This window comes from Bemisia tabaci, chromosome 7 (genome assembly GCF_918797505.1).
Source record: "Bemisia tabaci chromosome 7, PGI_BMITA_v3".
Lineage (NCBI taxonomy): Eukaryota > Metazoa > Arthropoda > Insecta > Hemiptera > Aleyrodidae > Bemisia > Bemisia tabaci.
In genome coordinates, this window is record NC_092799.1 from 48007003 (window position 1) to 48031481 (window position 24479).

The 24479-nt window shown below is 36.6% G+C and overlaps 1 protein-coding gene across 3 annotated transcripts in view; it reads right to left on the reverse strand.

Annotated features, from left to right (window-relative positions):
- LOC109039682 (arginine-glutamic acid dipeptide repeats grunge) overlaps positions 1-24479 on the reverse strand; it is a 45030-nt gene that overhangs the window by 14801 nt on the left and 5750 nt on the right. For 2 of the 3 annotated variants that reach the window (XM_019055279.2, XM_072302718.1), the window contains 16 exons: positions 23845-23925; positions 22115-22265; positions 21222-21263; positions 20248-20340; positions 19590-19801; positions 18547-18693; positions 15919-17889; positions 14580-14715; positions 13583-13651; positions 12733-12943; positions 11251-11416; positions 10401-10540; positions 9305-9415; positions 8344-8502; positions 6065-6201; positions 380-631 (listed from right to left, as the gene is read on the reverse strand). In XM_019055279.2, coding sequence (XP_018910824.2) covers positions 380-631; positions 6065-6201; positions 8344-8502; positions 9305-9415; positions 10401-10540; positions 11251-11416; positions 12733-12943; positions 13583-13651; positions 14580-14715; positions 15919-17889; positions 18547-18693; positions 19590-19801; positions 20248-20340; positions 21222-21263; positions 22115-22265; positions 23845-23925 — 4078 coding nt within the window. The remainder of the gene's footprint in view (positions 1-379; positions 632-6064; positions 6202-8343; positions 8503-9304; positions 9416-10400; positions 10541-11250; positions 11417-12732; positions 12944-13582; positions 13652-14579; positions 14716-15918; positions 17890-18546; positions 18694-19589; positions 19802-20247; positions 20341-21221; positions 21264-22114; positions 22266-23844; positions 23926-24479) is intronic. The other variant, XM_019055281.2, reaches the window with a different exon arrangement.

The window sequence follows — 24479 nt, forward strand, 5'->3', positions numbered from 1 at the left end:
GCAAATAATTCCGTTTTCCTTAAAAGTACCACTTCGGGTCCTTCAGCTCTAAACTATACATATACAATACATATTATCTTTGAGATATGAGGCAGAATCCACAACATACTACCAAAAATAATTGATTTCAACAAGTCCTATCCAATTTTCTAGATAAGTTTGCTCCCGAAATCAGGTCTCTTTTGGACGGAGCCTCTGTTCATTTACATCCATTCAAATTTTTGCTTTCAAGTCCCATCTGGAGAAGAATCAAACCAAATGGCTTGATTGTCATAGGGCTCTACATTAGTTACATGGTCTCCCTCAAACGACTGACTGTGACGAAAATCAGTGGATCAACCAAACTAAAGTCACAAACGCGTTCCCCATAGAGACAAACCTGGGAACGAGAAGAGCGATGCTTCTGCAGGCCCGTGAGCATGGCTGGGGATTGGGACTGGGAGAGGTGTTGGCCCAGGCTGGGACGATTGCTCCCTTGAGTGTAGGTGCAAGTGCGAGTGCGAGTGCGAATGAGTATGCGCATGGTACTCAGGCGTGATACCGGCCATCTGGAGTCGGACAATGGGGTCCGTTGCCAGCGCTAGGCGTTCTGCTTCGCTCGCACTTGCCACATTCGGTGCGGCTCCTCCACCTGTTCATGAGAACAACGGGTCAGTATGCGCTTCTGCTGACCGAAGCTTCACCTCTAGTGGGCTGCAGGGGTGCAGAAAGTTTGAGGAGGTAGCTGCTTCCTCATACCGCTACTTCTTCTACTTTGTCAATTTTTCACATTTTTTCCTGACTTTTATCATTTCCTCCGAATTTCCAGATTTTCCAACAAATTTTTGCTAAAATTTCCAAAGCTTCTACAAAAACGAGTGATCTTTTCCATGGTCTTAAACCGCTTGCCATAAATCATTAAGGTAATCCTCACATACTGCAAGAATAGACATTTTCTGCACCCCTGGTTAGTCAATGAGCCGAAATTCCAATGGAAGGTATTATACCAAGCGAGGATAATTCTCTCCAAAAGTTTTAATAGTAAACTTAATTGTACAGGCTTAACTAAAAAGTTTGGTAAAAGAGGCATACCGATCAATTTAAGGGAGGAAAATTCCACTTAACTGACGGAGGTTCTTTTCGGTTACTTACCCAACACCCAAGCAAAAGAAAAAAATGACTATAACAATGATCAATGAAGACCTAGACTCAGACTAAAAGAGGATTAAAAGTCAAATTGTCCCTTTGAGAAGTGGTGAAATACTTAAACTCACTCTTATAGAAACTTAAAATCATCAGCTAAGTTACTTACTTTCTAACTAACATAATATACCAAGGGGTAAGAAATGACAAATATTAGCTTGAGGTAGATTTTTAGCACTCTGAAGAACGATTTGATGGTCCATCAATCAATCACTTTAGTCCATTGGATATTTGTACAAAAGACTTGTCCGAGAAACATTTTGAAATAGCTTTAAATGTACATCCTGAGTGAATAGTGCAAATTGAAAGGCAAAACGAAGTGCGATATTCACTTGGGATGTACTTTCGGAGATGTTTCTCCATCAAATCTGATGTATAAACATCTAACAGACTACAGCGTGATAAGACACTTGGACATTTTTGGAGAAATATTCTAGAATTCAGACAATATCAGTAAATCAATTAACTGTCGAATCGTTCTCCAAACAGCTAAAGATCCACCTTAAGTTACAATTTCTTTTCAGGAGCACAGAATATTTTAATCTACATTTTTTTGGGCATGTTTCAAATGAATGAAGAGCAACACCCCTTTACAAACAATCTCACTAGTGCTTAAAAGTATACTTCAAACACCTTTTCCAAAAAGATGACTTACAGTAGAGTTATACTGTCATGCTAAGGAAGAACGCCGTATGAATATTCGAGAGTTGCCAGATTTCCATCGATAAAATGTTTATTTTAGAGAAAAGTTATGCATATTCTCTCTTGGAATTTTCAGATGTTTGAGATGAAATTGCTGACAAAAATGCCTGAAAAATTGGGAGAAAAATATCCGCAAGTTTACCAGGAAATTCGTGTCTTATCAAAGGGAATTTGGCAACATCTGAAGGTCCATGCAGCATTTTTCCTTTGCATGGCAGTATAGAGCTAGCGTGATAAGTAAACTGTCTAAAGTGGTGAGCGATAGTAATGTCTCTTGCAGCTACACCTGCTGCACCGATCTTATGATGAAGAAACCTGAGGGAGTTTGAAATGGGAAATAGGTACTTTCCTACCACCTATCACTGCATACTGTTTTGTGAGTATGCTTGCCTTACAACTCGACTCGACTTGACTCGACTTGACTGAGCTTTGTTCTTTCCTGTCACGGAGGAACAGCCGAGTTATACAATTTAATGAAGAAAACAAAATGAATTAAAATTAAAAACTAGCAAGTGCATCTACAGGCTTCAGGAAAAAACAAACTTAAAAGGCTTTAAAAAATGTGTATGTACTCTGTCTTGGATTTAAAAAAAGGGGATAAAATCAAGCAGGATAGAAAAAAAACAAATCTTTCATTAAAATTTTACAATAGAAGCACTTTTCTTTTGATTTTCCCTGGTGACAAAGCCCTGTAAATACCCTGCTAACTTACTTCACTAACAATTACAGACAGCAGGACACAATTTTATTGCAATCATGAATCAGTGAAAACGACAGTATATTTACTGGTTAGGATCCATGTGCTTCCAAACAGCAAAGACGTGATTGAACTGATTTGGAAACCAATTGAGTTACTATTGACAATTTTTTTTTTTTTTTTTTGGTATGTAAAATTTGATGATAATTGAATAGCTGAGTACAGAAAGGGCACTTCTCAAATGCAGTGTCTTAAAATTATCCCTCAAGTTTCATTTATTATGATCAAAGCAAATTTATTTAATTTGTCGGAACTCCTGCCGAATATTCTTTATAAATTTACGATGCTCCAATCAAAAAATTTCAGATAATGAACCAAACAGTTTCCTCTCGGAAACAGAGGCAACTCAGAAACACCGCAACTGAGAGGCGCCCTTGCTGCAATCAACAGCTCAATTGATAACTAACTCTTCAAAAAAAGTCACACTGAAGTCACCTAATAATAGTTTAATGATTCACAGAAAGTCACACTAGAGTCACCTGATAAAATTTTAATGATAAAAAGGGCCGCTCAAGCTCTGCTGGTTGTCGGCTTTTTTACAGTAGACAGAACACAAAGATATAGTCAGAAGGAATTACTGCAATGGGCCTGTTGCAAACTTTTGCTAGTGGGAAAATAAGAGTTGCTTTTATCAGTAGACGTCTCAGAAATCACAATAAGTGTATGGGCAAAGTTTGAAATGCACTACTTACTTCACAATCTGAGTAATAAATTTGTGTTTTTTTGAGTTTCCCGCTTCAAAAACGATACTACCGGCAGATGAACATTTTATTACAGATGTCATTCTATCCAACCCCTGTGCACTAGGATACTATGCAGTATTCAACGTGGCCGACACCAATCCGCCTAGACATATGTGCCTGGACGAGATTCTAACCATTTATTAACAACCCAGCATTTTTACAATCACGATTTTTCCGGGTTAATAAAGATCCACTGTGGTTGACCTTGTGCTCCCGATTGCGATTTGCATGCAGAAGCGTCGGCTATGTTGGGTATGGCCATTACGAAAGGGTTGAATGGAAAGACTCCTCTAACACAATGTTCACCTGTGCCGCAGTACCGTTTTTGAAGCGGGAAGCTCAAAAGAACGAAAATTTCTTGCGCAGATTGTAAAATTTGGAGTGCATTTCAAACTTTGCCAGTGCGCTCGTCGTGATTTTTGAGACATTTACTAACAGGAACAACTCTAATTTTTGCTCTTGCAAAAGTTTGCAACAGGCTCATTTGGCAATGTTAAAAAAAACTGATTCAAACAAACAACATATTTCAAAGAGAGGTAGTACCGAGTGAATTCGACAAATTCAGTTTTCATGCTACCATAACTATTTAAGTTAGGCTGGTGTGAGCCATCAGTGCACTTCTGTATAGTTAATTTACGCGGTACAAACTCAGAACCTAGGACTTAAAAATAGTAATGAGGAGGACAGAGTACTCCAAGGGTGAAACTGCAGGACCGCATATCTTCGTTGCAATGTTTCATAAACGCCACTCCCAGTCTATTTCCTCGAAGAGGAACAAACCAACGTTATTGCTTGAAGTTTTCACAGAATGTTCATCGCACAGAGAATAGAAATCAGAGAAGTTTTCAATAAATGGCATTCACCATTTTTCAATTCAAAAATAAAACAAAGCATGGGGTCTGCAATGTCTCAAACTAAGGTATGTGTTCCTGCAGTTTTAGTGTCGACTTGGTGCTCAGTATTTGAAGTACTCATTTAGGCACTATTACAATCCTGAAAACACTTGCGAGCCAGTATTGCTCTTAACCAGATTAGGAACAGAAAAATAAGAGAATGTAGAGGATATGCAGTGAAAAAGAAAGAGTTTGTAATTCCTTGGCAGAAAAAGTGACCATATTTACATCGAAGAAAGAAGGTAAAAAAGAAGTTTAATCAAAGGATGGAAGTGGCTATATGACGAAATAGCCACTTCCATCCTTCCATCCTTGGAATTTGTCTTAATTATGATGCACAGAATTTTCTGCTGAAACTTGCCTGTAGACCCACTTCGAAGTATGCAATATTTTACATGTTACTGATATTTTAAAATGATGAAAACTTTTTCTGGCTGATAAGAAAAAGTTAGGCCATTTTGATTTGTATTTCACCTCTCATTTCACTACAGGAGGTAGAATTTTATCGATTCTTTCACTTTCAAAGGGCAATACTGCTTTTAAGATTAAGTTCTTACTTTATTATGCTCTGATTAATCTTAAATAATTGAGATTATTATGAATTCAGATTTTCTCATGAGCAGGATGATCTCCATTGGACTCAAACATTAACCAACAAATATATCAGTAATTTTATCATAAAAATGGCGGTCAACTTTTCTTTTGGCAACCAAGTGGACTTGCTATGGACTCAACATAAAACCTCATGTCAAAATTTATCTGTTTTTTCACGGAATGTAAATGGATTTAATCCTGCTTGAGGCCTACACGCAGAGTACAAAAAAATTTGACGCACACTAAATTTTGATATTTTTTTATAGGATGTTCCTTACAACCTCCTGAGCATGATAAGCTTTACAAGTTGAACTTTCCACATGCCGACTTTGAGAAAAAGAACAGAAAAAAGAAATTTGCAGCATTTTTACGAACAGTAACTAGTACAAAGGTTGCACTTTTTATTAGAGATTGAAGAGACCTTTTGTTGCTGAATTAAGCACTTTTGTTTGAGCTTTTCTTCTCAAGCAGGGAAGATATCACAGATGAAAAGAATCAAACTCCTCCGCACAAAGAGAGTTTGTGGCGCAGCGTCCACACACACACATACACTTATTGTAACAGTCCCACATCTCCATTAGAAACTGCATGCAAAAAGGCAAAAAAGTCACTTGTGGCTAGCCCCGCATTTTTCAAGATTGACACAAGGGAAGTTTGATTTAAAAAGCTCATCTTACTCAGGAGAATGTAAGGAGCATTGTATTAAATGATGTCAGCTGTATTTATTTCAAAATCCACGCGTATTCCTTGCAATTTCCTTTGAGACATGGTTTTCGGTTTATTCCAGACTATTTACATTGAAAGGAAATATGTGCTTTTTTAAATGAGATCTGCAGTAATCAAGAAAATTAATGTTTCAGAGCTCACTTGAAAAAGAGACATATTTCCTTATAAAAAATTATGATCCAAGTTTCAAGCAAGATTGTTAAAAACTGTTTCCCTGCTCGAGCGAATTTTCAGAAGCAAAATTTTGATAACACTATGTACAACTTCTGGAAAAACACACACATAAAAGAAAGAAAATTAAAATAAAGAAATAAAACTTTAATGACAATAGACACACTGGAAGACGGAGACGGACTCGAAATCTAGCAGCATGCATTTCTTCAAGTCTACTTGGCCTGATTTCTACAACCAAAAAAAGAAAAAAGAGCCTTGATGAAAAATGTGAAAAGGAAAACAACAGTACTTACCGAGCCTTTCAAGTCTCTCTCTTTCTAGAGGATTCAACCCGACAGCCTGATTAGAGGCATTCTGCGACTGAAAGATGCCAAATTGTTGCATTGCGGGAGATGCAACTGATGCACTTGAAGGACCTAAACTTCCATACCTAAAAGGAGATGAAAAAAATTCATACATTAAAAATGGATTTGATTTTCAGTAAATATATAAGTACAGAGCTCTCTCTGTAAACGAATTGGCAACAGGTTAAGATGCTTTTCATTATGGCAAAATTAGCATTATAACGAGCGGCGCTCAGCAAAAATATGGTGGCATGCAGACTAATCGATTCTTTCAGAGTGGAGAAATTTTCGTCATAATGGATGTTATTGTAGAGAGAAGGCACTATATTCATACTTCACTTTTCCTTTAAGATTTTGTTTACCACATCAAAAACTTAAATAATATGGCAAATTTATGCAAGTAAAACCATTCTTGTGATGAAAAAAAGAACCAGGGAGAAAGCTGACTGGGCTGAACGATGAATTCACGTTTCTGACCAAAAAAAAACCTCAGGTCAAACTCAAATGATCAGAATTTGATTAACACATTTAAAGTTTTTGCTCTTTAAAAGCAAGGTCCAGTCATTTTTCAAAATAATTCAATATCAGAGCGGGAATCAACCAAGCTACATTGGACATGCCTAACTTTTCTATGGTGTTTTGATTTTTAGAACAGAGAACTTAACAACTTTGAAACTTGAAATTTTGTGAGAATATTCTGTAAAATCTGAAGCAATATCATAGAAAGTTTGAAAGCATTTCTGATCTGCAGCGCTATGAACGGACAACATACAAAAACAGCATTGAAATCAAAATAATCACTTCAATTGGTACGGAAACCAATTCTTTCAACATAAGTCCATCATCCCTCCTTCTCCCAAAGACTAATTATAATATTATTATTCTGATTTCATTAAAGAGGGCAAGCATTTTGATTTATCGATGAGAGAGCAACGATATCTATCCATAGAAAATAACCAATTGACTCTGGGAAGAAAATGTATTCCTTCCTCAGGTCACTATTCTGCCATGCTAAGGAAAAACGCCAAATGAACCTTCAGGCTTTGCCAAATTTTCATTGATAAAACGTGAATTTCCTGGTAAATTTATGAATATTTTCTTTCCAATTTCTCAGATAATTTAGAGCACAATTTCACCTAAAGATTCTGAAATTAAAAAGGAAAAATGTTCATAACTTTCCTAAAAAATAAACATTTTATCAAAGGAAATTTAACAACTCTTGAATGTTCATACGGCATTCTTTCTTAGCATGGCAGTGTTATCAAAATGTTCTGGACTTTTTTTCAACAATTTAGAGACATGGAATACAAGAGGGAATCTGAGAATCAGAGTTTCTGATGTTAATTGTAAAAGTAATTTCAAATGCCTCTGTGTTCTCGCCGAAATGTATCATTTTCTGAAATCATCACTTGCATGTATTCTGCATCTTATCTAAATCTTTGATGCTCTTGGTGATGAGAAGAAAGTATTCAAAAACTTGAAGATAAAAATGTGCATATTGAGTTGATGAACAGTGAAAATTGACATACTTATTTACTTTTTAATAGTGTTGAAAAATACTGCTGTGAACATGTTGAAATCAATTTAATTCTCAAATGGCCTTGAAAATTTAAAAAAAGAGGGAAAAATTAAGTTCGGGTGAATTTGATTAGACTATTGTCAAGTAACTTGTAGTCGTTTACATTACTTAATAGATTGCACTAACTTTTTATCACAACTTGCCAAATGTTTATGGTAAGAATTTTGTTTCACTGTGACTATTCTGGGATAGGCCTCATTGTTAGGTGCTCTAAAAATGGAGTAACATGTATAGGAGTCTTGTCATCAAGAACAAGCCGCGCCAACCTGCGATTTATCTGGCGATTAAGACACAGCTCATTCTAGATGACAAGTTTTCAATACATGTTATTTCATTTCTATCACACCTGACGATTTGCCTTATCCTGAAATGACCATTGTGCAAAAAATTCAGATAACACCTATTTGGTGAGTCATGACGAAAAAAAAAAAAAAAAAGAACGAAATATACTGAAAATAAATTTGTTCGTTTTTTTTCATCAAATCCTCATTCATTTCCATTTTTCAAACATTTATAGGTAAATCGTTTTTCATGACTTTACGGGCTTTTCCAACGATGGAGATGCCTGAAATAATTGTCTTATCAATAAGGGTACTTGTGATTTCCTAACTTAGAAGATATCTATCCTGTGTCGAACTTGATCTCTTACCTGCGGTGCATTTCAAGCCAGTGTGGATCAAGAGGATTGGCCAATCGTGGGCCTGAGTTCTTGATATACTCTTCTTTGAACCTATCGTTGAGTTCTCGATCTCGAAGTTCCCTTAGTTCTCTCTCGCGCTTATCTCTCTCTAACTGCTCCAATTCAAGCCTGTAATCATTTAAAATCAGTATTAATCCTTTATTAAAGCCAAAAGTGTGTGAAGAGATTGTGCATCGATGAATGGATTACACTCTTTATATTGATTTTGATTCTCATAAAATTTTACCCATGAGATGTATATTCTGTTGGCTAGGTCACTTGTCTGCAACAGGCTTCATCATATCACTTCAAGACGATGTCACATACGGTACTTTTGTAAACGGTTGTTGAACCCAGAAATGCAAAATAAAATTTCACAGAAAATTTTTGTTTCACTGAAAAGTGAAAATTCGTTTCCCTTGAAATTCTAATAATTTTTAGTGCTTTTGTTTTTTGTTTTCTTCTTAATAATTTGATGTGGATAGTTTAATTTCGTTATCATCATCTGAAGATGAACCTGCAATGGTTTGGAATAGCTAAAAGTTGAGATATTTTCATTATATTCGGGTCCTAAAAAATGTGAGTTGAACTTCATCTTGGGTTGGAAAGTGCAAAACTAAATTTTTTTATGATTGTCTAAAAAGAACTCTGAAGGAATAACTTTTGGAGGTACAAGTTACAAAGCCAGCAGGGGCTACATGATCTCAGGTATCAAATATTTTTGTACATTATTTAAAAACAAAAAAAGAGAGCCTGTTGAAAATTGTTTGATTCTCTTGCATTATGGGCTCATCAGCTCAAAATGAGATCGAAACCAAAAAAAATTACGGAAAACCACTGAGAAGCAAGGTAAAATTAAACTAACAGAAAAGATGACATTTTATGTCCTTACTGTGCTTGATTGAGGGCAAATATCAAATATAAACTTTACCTGTTAAAAGCAGGATTTAGCTGATAGTGTAAAAGTGCTGGTTCGATACACTGGGGCGGAATACGTTGTAGAGAGACAGGAGAGAAGCCTACGTGTGGTCGAGCAAAATCACTACATGGAAATGACAAATTCAAGATTACAAAGGATTCACAAACAAAAATTACATCTTTTTCTACCAGTTAAAAATATGGTACAATATAATATTAAAATACAGTGTTCCTCTTTCAGGTTATTACTCGAGAAATTTTCAACTTCAAAAGAAAAAAATATTTATTTTTTTAACTTGAGGTAAAATTTGGCACCATAGGATTTGGCAGAAGATCGATGGGTCAGTGGAGCCTATTTTTTTTTCCAATTATTTTTGTGAAATACTGAGTGAGTTGAGCTCTCAGTAATTTTTTCGAAATTTTCTGACACGAAATGATTGAAAAAATCGATTTTGAAGATGTCAAAATCTGAACCCATTGGAAATGATATTTTGGACAGTCTGTAATGACACAGATACATGAGGGAATCCGTAATTGCTGACTGGCTGAAACCTAGCCGAAGACATGACCTAGTTACATCATTATGACTTAGATTGGTAGATTTTTCTCCCCTTAGAAGGACTTTTTGCAACTTGCAGATCAACTTTTTAGTTCCTATGAAATTTTACATCATTTTTACATTTTAATCATCATGGACAATTTCAGGTACTCTGCAGAACTGTTACACCAGTGACAATTGTTAAATGCCATATTTAATTGCACCATTATACTGCTAATTTGCAAGCAGCGGTTACTAAGCTTCTGAGCTCAGAGTTTAGGAGCAGAGGGTAAAATTTATGTGTCAAGAGGACAATCGATATGGCTCATAAAATTTAGGATTAGAAATGGATACCAAATAAATAGATGAAACTAATCTGCGGAATAAATGAATTGACTGTTCTTGACAAAAAGAGAAATTAAGACAAAGTGAAAGGAAATGATGATACAAATTTGAAGCTACTAATGAGATTTGAAAAAATAATTTGGGGCGAATAGAAATAATACTGGTTAAAAACTACGTTCTGCTGAATTAGGAAAAAATAAAAGTTGTGAAGGATGTCAGGTTTTACCTTAATTGCCTCAGAGCAGGTGTGTCAGGATAGCTGGTGCGAGGAGCAAACCTATCGTATGGTGAGGTGACAGTTTCCACGGGACCTCTAGATGGTGGTTTTGCCTCGTGTTTTTCAGGCGTTTGAATTTTTCTTTGTTGCTGTGAGAGAACAGATGAAAATATGATTCATTAAAAAAAGCAAATTGAGAAGTAGTCATAAAAAAAAGTATGAGGTGCATTTGCTTTAAGCTATGGTAAACTTTTACTATTGGTTGATGCGATAACGATGAGTTTGTGTTGAAAAACTAAAGGACTCTCGGAGGAATTTCGAAAATTCCTCTATTGCCTCAGGAATGAGAATCTGCCAAGAAGGAACAATTCCTTATTTTTTACAACTATGATTTCCTTAAGGCCAGTGATCCTACTTAGTTACACAAAGTCACAGCATTTTTGCACCAAGCAATTTGAAGTTGCCGCCAAAGTTGGCACTCCGGTGTTCCACACCAGACATAATACATTTGACCCTCTATGTATTTAGATAGAATTTTTTGTTGTTTCTATCTTCTCATTTGTGGTAATTCAAAAATAAAAATGCAACTTTTAAAAACTACCTCTTGAGAATCCATAAAATGGAGTTTGCCTTTCAGTATAGTTCTTGCTACATAGCTGCATGGTTCTACAGAGCTGCGTGTATATTTCTACTTAGTTGCTATATTCTTTCAGTTCCTGTCTGAGTGCTTATTGAGTGTTACAAAGTGAGCCAAATGGGAACTGAAGGAGAAATTTGATTGCAAAAATGGGCGTACACAGCACTCCTTCCTACTAAATGGCCTATTTTATATTAAAATACAATTTTCTTGACAACTTACCTGTCTGGCCTGTTGTGCTTTCTCCCTTTCCTCTCTTTCTTTTTCTGCCTGCTTCCTTAGCCTTTCTTCCCTCTTACGCGCTAATTTTGAATCGGGCACAGGCTTGAAAGTGAGATCAGTCCGCGTACATGAATTAAAATCACCTCGATTCCAATGCCGTAAGAAACTGTTGAAAAAACAAATCAATTCGCCATTAAATTACAACTCACATTAACAAACTTACATATATTTTGACCATATTAATTCTAGAAAAGTAGTGAGGTTGGGGGAAACATAGCATTTCTTTTTTTAAATGTATGGTATGTAGGTACAATAATTATAGAAAAAAAGATCAAAAAAGATGTCATTATTTTCTTTAGGTTTTCATTACAAAAACAGACACTGACAAGTCTTTGAAATAGTTGTCTACATTCACTTTTTGGAAACAGCACAGAAATGTACAAAAACTTTATCATACGGGAGAAACCGATCTCTTCAAGCCTACACAGAGGGCAAAGTTAAATTGCTAAATGATAAATGGGATTTTTTTGATACTTGCAAAAACCACAAACAATATCAGAGAATCTTCATATTTCCACTCGGAATTTTTAGTGTGAGCAGAAAGAGATAATCATCGTATTATCTAACGTTACCCTGTACAATTAATGCAATTCGTTTAGTTTTGGTTTTAAACCATGTAGATGGATACAAGGAAATACTTGCAGTAGTTACGTTATATTTAAATAAAATTCCTTCAAAAACAAGAAAAAAAAAAGAAAAAAAAGAAAGAGATAAATTCTTGCACCTCAAACAGGGGGTGATCATGTTCTTCATAACTTGGGGTGAATTCACAGAGAGCTTAAAAACATCAAGTGGTTTAGTGTAAAATATGATGAAAGTTTTCTCATCACAATTTCACGTAGAACACGGTTTGTTCAATGAAGATTGTTGAAAATAATTCCTAACCAAACGTTTTTCAATGCATAGATTCAAGCTTCTCGCTCACAGAAAAAAAAATTATCTACTTCAGTTAAACTGCACACTAAACGTAACAGTAATAATCCCTGCAGTGTGCAAATATTGCAACCTCAATCTCTATACTTCAGCTCAGCTGTTGCACATAAACTTTGAACAACACAAGGCAGGGAAGGAACATTGCTTGATTGAGAAGCCTGCCAAAACTGCTGTATAGTGCCCCATTTAATTCATGTAGACTCGAATTTTCCTAGTGAGGAAGAAATTCAAATTCTTCAAAACCAGATCTTAATAAAAATGTAAATATCTTGATTGGTAGTTAATTTTTGTAATTTTCATTGCGCAAGTTGTGTCTAAATAAAATTAAATTGAGGAAGAAACATGAATTAGAATGCTTAAAGTACCTTGTCAAAGTGGTGTAAAAAAATAAGAAAATGAGAGAAAACTAAGCAAGGGAAAATGCAGGTGAGCTATTTCCAATTATATCCGTCCAGTGATAAAGATATGGGAGTGGTTGCTTTGACTTACATTGCACTTTGACTCCTATGACATTCTGTATCCTCGATTTTAGGTTCTGGCGAAGGCCCTCTTGGAATGTGATGCGTCGGACTTGGAATTTCTTCTTCCTCTTGTGATTGCATCACCAGATCTTCATTAGACTCAGGGGGTTTCATCATTTCTTGACCCATCCCGAATTCAGGGCTCAAGTAACTTCCAGGTGGGACACCAGGACCTAATCCTGTAAATTCAAAAAACAGGGATAAGCAGATCAATTGACAAAAATCAGCTGATAAGAAAGATGAATTGTCAAGAATGATGAAATTCTACAGTTTAAATTGAAACCTCTGATTCACTGTTGAATCTGACAAAATTATCACAAATATTTAGCATTGAAAAAGCGATAATCTCAAAAGGACTAAGCAGAGAATAGAGTCAGCATTTCTGTTATTTCTGTATTTTACTCTCAACTTCAAATTTTTGTAAGGAGTAAATGTACGACTATTTGCGCTTGAAACTACTTCAAACTAATTATCTTCCAAAATGTAGCCTCATGAGAAGATTTCATTTTGAGTGTCATATAAGGATTTTTCTCTACATTTATTAAACTGATAGCAAACCCTGTTTTTAAAAGTTAACATTTTAAATTTGATATATTTATATTCTCATGGATTTCCCCTTGTTGCAACATGCATATTTTAGGTATGTTCAGTTTGATTAGGTACATTCTGCCATACAATGATCCACCAGTATGTTACACGCTCAAAGAAACATGGCAAAACATAATTAACCAAATTTTAAAACAAAGATGAGAAATTTACATCAGTATTAACATTTTTACAGGAGGAATATCATGACACAGAGACAAAATTTTTCTTACCGTGTAATCTTAAAGCATCTGGTGATGTCAGTCCGATTGCTGGTGGCATTGGTTTGCTGCTTCTTCCAGCTGAAAAACATTATAGAATATAAATAAAAACACGAAACATGATTGCCAGAAAATTCTTGTAAGGAAAAAAAAAGATTTAAAAGGAAAGCAAACCTGCCTGATAATGAAAATTCCAGAGTCAGGATTTCAATAGAGTTTCTCGGAAATTATTAAACATCTCCAGGTTTTTCCTTTATCATCAACTGATCAGTCAACTGATCAGTCAACAAACGCTATAGAGTAAGATTGCAGCGTTCACTGAAAGGTACAAAGGCTCCCTACTTGGTGAGAGAGTTCTCCTTTTTTCCTTCTCCTTGACCTAGACAAGCTGCAAAGTATTTATAACCGTTGCCATCTGCTTGTTCAGATAAAGGAGATCAAAGAAATGGACTTATCTACGTAATATGAGCTACTCGTCCAGGACCCTAGTCAAGTTCTATAATTTATTTTTTAAGGTCTTGGCATTTTTAATGGACTATTCGTTTAAGCATTCTCATATATGGTTTCTCTTCGAACTTTCACAGGAAACATGTTTTGAGCAACAAGTTGCAGTGATTCTTCTCCACCATGTGTTGTTCTAAATGAAGGCAACTTGCAACAGCTGAGCGGATGCGCAAAGATTGAGATTGCCATATTTTCACACAACAGAGACTGTTACCGCAATGTTTCAAGTGCAATTTAACTCAAGTAGGCTATTGTTTTTTCAATGAGCGGGAAGTTCGAACGTCTGCATTGAGAAGCGTTGATATCTTGGTTAAAAGTTACTTCCTGTAATTTATGTCTTAAAAGTCATGTTTTACACGAAATTTTGATGGGAAATCATCATAATGCTTAAATTTGCACTCTGTCCGGTGGTCCATTTTCCTTCAAATTGATGAATTTAAAGGAAATGTGTTGGAAATTTTGTCCTACTGATGGATGTTTCCTTAAAATGAAACTGAAACAATACCTAATTGCATTGGGTCTGGAGGCGGTGGTGCAAGAGACGTATGATGATGATGGTGTTGATTATGTTGATGGTGATTTCCATGACTTGTCGACAAGGACTGCGATAGTGTTGTGGACATGTGGCAGCTTCCCGATGACTGAAACAGCGATTGTTTCATTAATTTGGATTGATTTAGGAAATTTAACAAGATAACAATAATTAAACAAATTTAAAAACTGAAAAGAAGGAACAACTTATTACTTAATAACCTAAAAAATTAGAACATACTGTTCTTTCTAAAGTTTCAAAAATGAAGGGTTTATGAATAATTATTAGGACGTTATAATTCATAAAATCATTGACTTTCAGAAGTTGATGAGAAAAATTTTGAATGTCACATAGTATGCCTTAAAAGTTATTAGCCTTAAAAGTAAATAAAAAAATAATGAAGGACTCATCTAGATGTAACAAACTCTGTTCTTCATTTTAAGGAGGTGGTAATATTTTCGTGTTAGTTTTACACACAGTCAGTTCATTTACCTCAAAACTAGAACTCACTTGGGGAAGTTAACTGGTACTGAGAAATAGAATCAATGTCACTCTCTTGAGATGCCATGGAAAAAATTGTCTGCAGTCTTGAAGAGCTACTAAGGTTTACTTTGCTTCCTCCTTGGCTAGTTTTCAAAATGTCTCCTCACATGACAAAACTTACTGAGAAAATTTTAACGTTTGTATCAGGAGTGCAGAAAGTTCTTTGCACAGACACATTTTGAGGCAGCCTTCACATTGCTGTCTGCATAAGACTGCACACTTTATGATTTTCTCTGCAGAAAACAGCACGTTGCTAGTTTCTTTCACTATGAATACATAATGCACTTGGTAGTTTTCTACTAAAAAATTATATGTTCACTGGTTTTCTTAAAAAAAAAAGTCTTCTGCCTTCACATGTTTCTCCCTTTTTAAATGCTTTCACATTTTTCTAACAATCGGTTTTCTAGCACTTTCTGCGCCTTTGGTTTATATTCATAAACGCTGAGGGATTACATAGGCTCAATAGAGCAGCAATTAGAAGAAGGGGACCAAATGACAATTCCAAAAGTTAAGTTAGGAATAATTTTTAGCTCAGCTGGAAGCAGATTTTTGCACTGCAAAAAATATTTAGCACAAGAAAATTTTAAATGAGGTTCTTTATCACATTGAACCTTATGCAAGCATACAAATCTATTCTTAATCAATGTCACTTGAATTGTTTTTGCTCAGCACTGCCTAAATGAACAAATTAAAGTTCACTGAGAAATGAGAGTGAAAGTTGCAGGTGCACAGTATGATGAGGTTCATGGTAATGAAAGACGACACTCACCTGAGGCAATGCTGGGCTCCCAGTTCGCTTCAACTTATGATGAACAGAGCTACTTGAGGTGGTGGAGTGAGATATGGTTTGCTGCTTGTCAGTAGAGTGATGGACCGAATGATGCGATGTGGAGGAATGCATCTGGAGGGTTTCTTCTTCCCGCCCTCGCGTTACAGAGGAGGAGGAGGAGTGATGAGAAGACATAAGAGTTGTTGTCTCGAGGTCTCTCTTCTGGTCACCGCGGGATGGTGGAGGAACCGGCTGAGGAATTGCGTATGGGTACCCAGCAAAGGGATATGGATACCCTGCATAGGGATGATACGGACTGTGAACGGCAGCTGCAGCAGCGTGGGCAGCCGCTGCCGCAAAGAACGGATGATGATGCATCAATGATGGGTGCGGGTGGTGCATCGATGGCATAAATGCATGAGGGTGGGCTAAATGCCCCGGCGAAACCCGGCTGAGGGGTGACGGTTGTTGTGCGGGATGCATCACAGGCTGAGGCAGTGATGTCGGAGTGCTAGCTGAACTTGTTGGGGAGGGTGCAATCAAGTTGACTGCACTGTGCGAGACTGGTGGTGCTGCAGGAGCAGGGAATGGTGGCGTATGTGATGCCACATTAGGAACAGGCGATGATGTGGGTGTTGTATTCTCCGATAATTTTACGGAGTGGGATTTGGGTGTCGTTGCTCGTATTGGAGTGTAGTTTTCTCTTTCCCGCTTGATGTTATCAACAGCTGGGCTTGTCATTAAAGGTGAGTTAGACTCGGTGCGTGTGAACTCATTGATTGCCGGCTGTACTGATGATATCGTTGTGGGTAACAACGGTTGAGAAATTGACGTAGAGCCTGAGTAACCAGGCACCTTCACCTCTTTCAGAGATTGAAGAGGGTCAACAGTGGTTGGCATTTGGTCCGGAGGTAATACCTCTTGCTTAATCTTCAAATTCTGAGGCTCCATCTGAACATTGGAGCTCATGTACGGCGAGGGGCTGTTTACTTTGTCCATTCGATGCATTGGCGGGTAGTGAGGGTGATAGAGTGTTGGGTAATTCGAAAGCGGGACTGATGGAATGTTCAATGTTACTTTTTCAGACCTTTCGCCGGGCTCAACGGCTGGATAAGCTGGAACAAGGATTGAATGCGGAGACTTCTGGACATCTGGCGGGTTATTGGCGGGGAGAACTGGACTAGGTGCTTTTGGTACTTCATTACTAACACTGGTGCTAAGAATCGATTCACTAGGAACAGGCACTGATTCGTCAAGTTTAATACTGCTGGTGCTCATGACAACACCAGTGTCTGGTGCCACCAGATCCCTTGGCTCAGTTTCAGGTGGGATCACTGGAACTTCATTGAACGGCTGAACCTCGTTAACTTTCGGAGGCTGTGCCTCTGGTTCTAACATTTGGACTGTCTCAGGCGCAGGAGGTATGGATGTCAATTGCGCCACTGGAGCAATAGATGCCATCTCGCTCTCACTAACCCGTGGTGCTTCGAACAAGTCTTCTTGTTTGACACTCACTGGATTTTTAGGCGGAGGGATTTCCTCAAAGCCTTTTGGTAACGGTCCCATTCCTGGTTCATAGTTCTTGGTGAGCACCGACAGAGGATATGAATCCTCTTCTTCGACTTTGGGTACTACTGGAGGCAGAAATTCTGTTTTTGGTTCAACAAGAGGCTGAGGTTCTGATGGTACAGGTGGGGCAGGAGGTGGATTCGCGGGGAGTGTGGCGACTGGTGAAGAGTTGGGAGGTTCGCTCACAGCTGGTGCAGTTGGTTGTGCAGCGATAGGATTTGGCAACAATTCCAAAGCTGCTGTTGGACTGTTTGGAGCTGCCATGTCCACATCATCTGCATTTTCATTGCTGCTATCTGACGATTCTGCTGGGCTTTCCAGACGATCTCTTTTTGGTTTCGACTCTTCATCATCTTCCTCTCCTGACTTTTTCCGTCTCTTAACTGGCGTATCAACTTTGAGCTGTTGAAAAAGTAGAGAAATAAGAAAATTAAAGATTGCACAGAAAAAGAAAACAATTTTAATCTAACGGCAGCACATTCAATGTTAAAGGTCCAGTATTTTCTAGAAGCATAAAATTACAAACCTCTTTCTTCCAGATTTCAACTTGATGAGGGTTGATTTCTTTCTCCTAGACTTTGTCTGACAATTCACTTAATATAAATCCTCTACCTAGATAGATCTTGCATGCACTGATCCACCAGTAACATAAAATATATCGAACCATTTACAGAAAATGGGACCTTACTTTTTGAAGGTAATTTTATTTGACAGAGGGACTTCAGTCAAATAGAGAAAAAAAATCAGTAATTGAATTATCAACAAAAAAACGCTCTGTAATATCAAAAGAAATAAGTTGCTAGCAGGTTAGTTCACTTTTTGGCTAAAAGAGAGCATACAAATGCATGTTGGTGCACAGTAATTTACAATTTTTGGTAATTTTGTTTTGTCAAATTGCTCGTGCAATATTCCTCTACGAAAAATACACTGTTATATTTTTATTTTTAATTTCAATCTCAGAGCCCTTTTTCAATAGTCTCAAATTGACAACAGAAAACTGACCTCCTAAAAAAGCTTCAAAGAGTTTAAAAAACGATTTTAATAAAGAATAAATCTTACTTTTTTCTTTGCTTTATCACTTGGCGAGCTAGAATTACTCGACGTTCCTGGAGATTTTACGCCACCAGCATTTCCGCCTAGTTTCTTTTCTAACTCAGCATCAGGAGTTGTTGTTCCACTCTGCTTCCCCTTTGATCCCTTCGTAGGCTGAAAATAAAAGTTGACCTATCACGACAAATGAAAAAAAAAAAGAGCAGCTACACCCATGAACTGAGAGTTTGAGCTCTTCAACAAGGTTAATTGAAATTCTGATCATAATTAAAAGATTCTCAAATTTTAAAATCTTTCTTTTCTTTTTTAAAAACAATGGACCCTTTGACTATTTACTCAAAAACCTATCTTAGAATGCACCAAGCAATAAAATAACCAAGATGATATACCTCCCAGCCATTTTTGCACGAGAGCAGCAATTATAGGTCACTAAAAGGGGGAGGCAAGAGCAAAAATATGAACATGACATCAAAATTAGCTATAACTTCCTCTTCTTCTGTTGGTTTACTGGCTTATATTCCAGATGTGGAACCTAGCTATAACTTTGAATCCTTAGGCCTGAAAAGCACAACTGAGCTGATGATTTCAAATACTGGAACCTTTCTGGTAAGAATATTGACACTGAAACTCCCAAACGGTGTACCTTGGTTTGCAACACTGCAGACTTCCTATCATACTTAATCTTTTGATTAAAGAACTACTTAACGTCAATTCTTATTAAATTTCTTGATAATTCTTTTCTAGATGAAGCAAATTCCGAGAAAAATTCAAGGAATAATGTTGATCTGTTCTCCTTTGAACAAATTGGATATGACCGGAGTTTTTAAAACCCTGCAAACGAGATACATGATTTAGGAGCTTTACTATTAATACCATTTTTTCTTTGTTTGGATTAGGTGGTGCAGATGAAGAGATTAAACATATTTCTCATTTTTTTTGGTTTATTCAGTTGACACTCAAATGAATGCCTGGTTCAAGTATCGAAAGATGATGATAAACTTTAGATTTTCAAATCATCAATTGAATGATTCAAGAATTTAAGAAATACTTACTGTTTCTTTCGACTTGTTACGCGTCCGCATGCGCGAGGGTGAACTTTCCGGCGAGTCATGGTTTTGCACGGGTCTGAATAAATATGAACTGTCTGCTCGGTTGTTGGGAACAGGCGGCAGCTCACCATTCTTTTTGTAGTATGCCCGACAATCGGGGCAGCACAGAGTCCCTTGCTTTGGACCAGATGTGAGTGGTTGGCAGTCTCTTGAACCTAAAAATGGTTTTTAATCATTAAAATTACCAAAAAATCAACCATACAAACCAGAGAACAACACAATGAATAAACGTATCATGAGCTGTTATGGTGTGCTTTGAAACATCAAATATTACCATACCATGTCTTGGTTCCAAAAAGTTAAACAAAAGAATCAAATATGTAACTGGAGAGGCCATCCATACCTTCACCAGAAAGAGCTCCAAAATGAAACGCAAAGCTACGTTCCAGATATCATGGTGCTCATTTTATTCAATCGTTTTATTTTTTCAATCAAAATGGTTCAGTCGGATATATTTGCCACCTCTTCTGTAGAATTTCATTTTCACAAGCCTCAACAGCTCACTTTTAGTCTCGGTGAAGATATGGCTGAAATGCTGTACGATTTTGCTCGACACCACCATTTATTCTATAGAAAAAAGTGAATGCAAACAATGACTTACTTGTGTTAAAGCAATGCTGACAACGAGAGCCACTAGTGTCAGAGTCGTCTTCAGAATTTTCTTCATCACTTCCTGAACTACCACCTTCACCAGCTGTGACACATAAAATATTTATTTGTAGGTTGAAATTAGGTACTTGAACACACTGTATTCCTCACACAAAGACTGAAGGGTTTCTATAATTTCTTCATTTTTAATTTTCTGATTTTTGCTCCTTTTCCCTAACTCTAAATTTTTCAAATTCCCTGATCATCGAACAAAACTGCCTTGTAGATTTAGTTTCCTTTTAACTTGCCTAACGCTGACTTCTGCTGAACGCTGCTTGTAAAATTCCCTGACTTTCCAGGTTTTCTGGATCAAATTTTCGAACAGCATATGCTATGTGTCCTTAGTCTATTTCAAATCCCACAAAATTCTAAAAGAATTAATATTCTAGAATTTATTTTGTTTAAGTGATATATTCGTTTTATAACTTCCTTGGTAATTAATTCAAGCACAGTATGTACAAGTCTGCCCCAAAGTTAGTCATACTCTAGATTATGAGGTATCTGAGGCTTAAAGGAAAAAAGTTCTGCAAATTAGCCAAATATTTGAAAAAACTACTTAAAAAATGACCAAAGAACAGTTCTTAACGTAGTTGCTGTGCTTTAGTAAGCATTTGGAACCCTCCAAATTTCAAATAATCATTGTTACCGTTATTAAAAATCATTAGTACGATTACTTCAGGAGCTTTGTGGCGAGATGCTCAGTGAACTTGATTTTCTTCATTTATCTTAGATGAGAATGGAATAATTCACACTTAAATTCCTTTTATATTCCCATTAAGAATTCTTGTAACTTGAAAAATGCAATTTGCAGACAGGCGCTCATTGAGTGTAATGAACAAACTGTTTTAAAAATTCATTCACAGATGGAAAAAAAAATTTACGAATCATTGCGAATCACAGTAAAGAGAAAAAAAATAGGATTCTAACCTGTTTCTTTGGAATTAGGAGATGGCCGAGCAGATCCGATGCCTGAAACAGAGAAACCATGACATGAAACCAGATCGGTTGATGAGTGAGATATCAGGAGGTGCATCTGGACAAGGTAAGGGATCAGAGCACTCCTTGAAACATTTAGGCAATTGACTCCCGAACCAGATATAGTTACTTACGATTCGTAGGTAGGTAGGTAGGTAGGTAGGTAGGTAGGTAAGTAAGTAAGTAAGGGCCAAGCTGACTAGTGAGACGCTCTCAAGGGACCAGGGTAAATGGCAATTGCCGTCGATTACCTCGAAGTTGGACCATGCTCCTTACTCACAAGTAGCCGCAAGGCTCGGCGGCTGTTACATAAACTGACGGTAGGACGTATCATTGCTGAACTGCATCGAATTAAGCCAAAATCAATATTTTTTAATGTTTTGTCCAGACCTCTCAAGCAAATTACCGAACTTTCTCTTGAATTCCAGACCCATCATAAAAATACTTCACTTTTTCTAGACTAATCAGATTTTTCGGACCTAATGCCTGAGATAAGAGCTATCTGGCTTCAACTTTTTTTTATAAAACCACTCATCAAGCATTTCCACTTTTGTCATCAGCTTTACAGACAAGAGTGATGACTTGCTTTCAGAACAATAATTAGGTTAGGTATTGGGTGAAATTGAGTGTCAGAAATGCTGTAAACTCTATTTTATAAATTTTGATTTTGCTAGCTTGAGTCCACATTCCTGAAAAATTTTCTGTCACAAACAGAGATCCCTTCATAAATAGTAGCGAAAAACTATCTCAACGTATAAAAGTTCCTTTGACACACTTCAGTGGTAGATCCCCAAATATGTAAATGATAGAATATCAAAGAAAATAAGGAGATAATAACTTCATACCATTTCCACCGGGTTCCTCTTTGGGTGTTCCAGCCCGTGTATTGCGTGTGTTCCTAATTCTACGCAGAGATCCACGCCTTCGTCTATGAGGTCGATTATTGTTTGCTCCAGGTGTCTTTTTCCACAAATAATAAAATTCGACAAGTTCCGACTAAAAAAAAGAGAGAAAATGTTTATTGGGATGTGTCTTTGATGAAGGTACTAAGGAAAAGAGATCTATCTTGTCTCCGGAGCATCAAATTGTCCACTTTCCTGTGGATTCATGTGATAAATGATCTTATGCGGAAATTTTGGTGATCATTGTTGGCTTTTGACTGGAAAAAGAGAGAGGATTTTTTCATTTCAATTTTGTTGATTTATATTAAAGCATTACATTATATTTCTTATGTCTACCAATATTGGTAGCTATAAGGTTGATATAGAGGAAATATTTTTAAATGCGGTCAGCGCTATTTTAACAAAAAATCACCAATGTTTGTTTTCATGCCATTTTTAATTTGAGGATGGAAAAGATTAGCAGCTTAGGGCCAAATTTACCATTTAATGGAGAACAATTTTTGTACAATATTATGATGACCAAGTAAAACTATCAACCAATACATCTTAACACATTTATTGTAGATCATGCTTTTGCGTGTTTGTTTGCATCCAGTCTAGCAAACCCCTGAAATAGGAAATCTATAATAAAAAAAAAAAAGATTGAGCTACATGTGCACTGGGAATGCTAATTAGTTATCATAAAAGCGTCTACTGCATAGCACAAACTAATGACTTAAACATTGTTTGTATTATGAACCGGAAATCTACTTCCTTGTTGCAAAATTTAATCGGTTTGACAGGGACCTCTGGGGTGCTAACACTGCCTTTCAGTTGTGCACATATTAAGTACTTCATAATTGAATCGGGACGTGCGAAAACCGCTAATATCCATTTTTCCTGTCTTCAGTTTTCTTGAGTTGATAAAACTTTTAAGAGTTGAAAACACATAAAAGTGATGAAAGGATCGTTTTGGGATTAAGGTAACCAAGAGACGGTATTAACGCATTCGTGGTTTGCACTCAACCTATGAAAAGGTATTATCAACTAAATAAAATTGAAGACTAGAAAAATAGGGACATTAGTGGTTGTTGCACGTCCCGATTCAATTGGTTCCATGGTAGACCTCCAGGTAGTGTTTTCATCGCTCCATAAGACAACAATATATTCCTGCAGAGTGGGCCGGTCTCTGTGACTGCTTTAGATAATGTTGGCACCTTGAAAATGGTCACCACGACCAACTTGGCAGTAATTTAGAAGTTCCTTGTATTGACTTCTCTGTTTGATGCTTAACTATGCAAGCATATTCCCAGTTGAATTGCCAAACGGAGAACCTGGGTATACTTAAATAGCTAACTTGAGTGTGAATAGACTTTAATTTTGCATATAGACTTTTATTTTCTGTAATAGGTAATAGTTATATTTTCTCATGTTCTATCTTGCTTACTCATTGTCTTAAATCTTTAACTATTCTTGTTGTATTTTATCTTTTTTCTGTACCAATCATTGTGTAAACATTTGCTTTACGAGGGAAAAAAAAAAAAAAAAAAAAAAAAAACAACCTGCAAGCATGAGACTGTTTTGTAAAAACTGAACTCGTCAAATTTTAGGGCAAAAAGAACAAGATCCTCCAAGAGTCAAGAGGGAGGAGAAAAGAGATGGTGACAAAAGGATTAACTAAATGGGAAACTTACAGTGTCTTTGTTAGGCAGTAAATCCTTTCTAATACGGAAAAAGTTCTTTCCAAATTGCCTCAAGCCTTTCACGAAACGTTTCTGAAAGAGAATAACAAGGTAACATACACTGTGCAACAAATTAAAGCAAAAAAATGTGACTGAAACGTTAAAAATTAATTATGAACATTGTAGCTTTAGTTAAATTAGACTCTTTCAGCTTAAGGTAACTTGAGAATACAGTCAACCCTTGGTAAGTCGAATGCTGCTGAGTCAAAGTTTCTGCTAAATCCTTTAAACCCAAACTTCACTTTCCACTGTGCAACCGCTCTGCTGCAATTATGGCCTTGCAGTCATACATTGATAACAACTGGACGGACCATAAATTGTGACAGGGAGGTGGCTGGTTGAAAGTGTACCTGAGGAAGGGTGGATATTTTTTTAACATAATTTTGGTTTTCTCACCTTGAAATGGAGCTCAAAATATGCAATTTTAAACTGGTTTTTTGAGCTGTTATAGTACAAAAAAAAATCCGGGAAAATTCCTGTGAACTGAGTGCAGTTTTAACTCTTCAAGGATGCAAGAGTCAAAAATTGCTGAACAAGCTCAAAATGTGCTATATTCAACTCTTGTTCGGGAGCGGTTAAAAAAAATC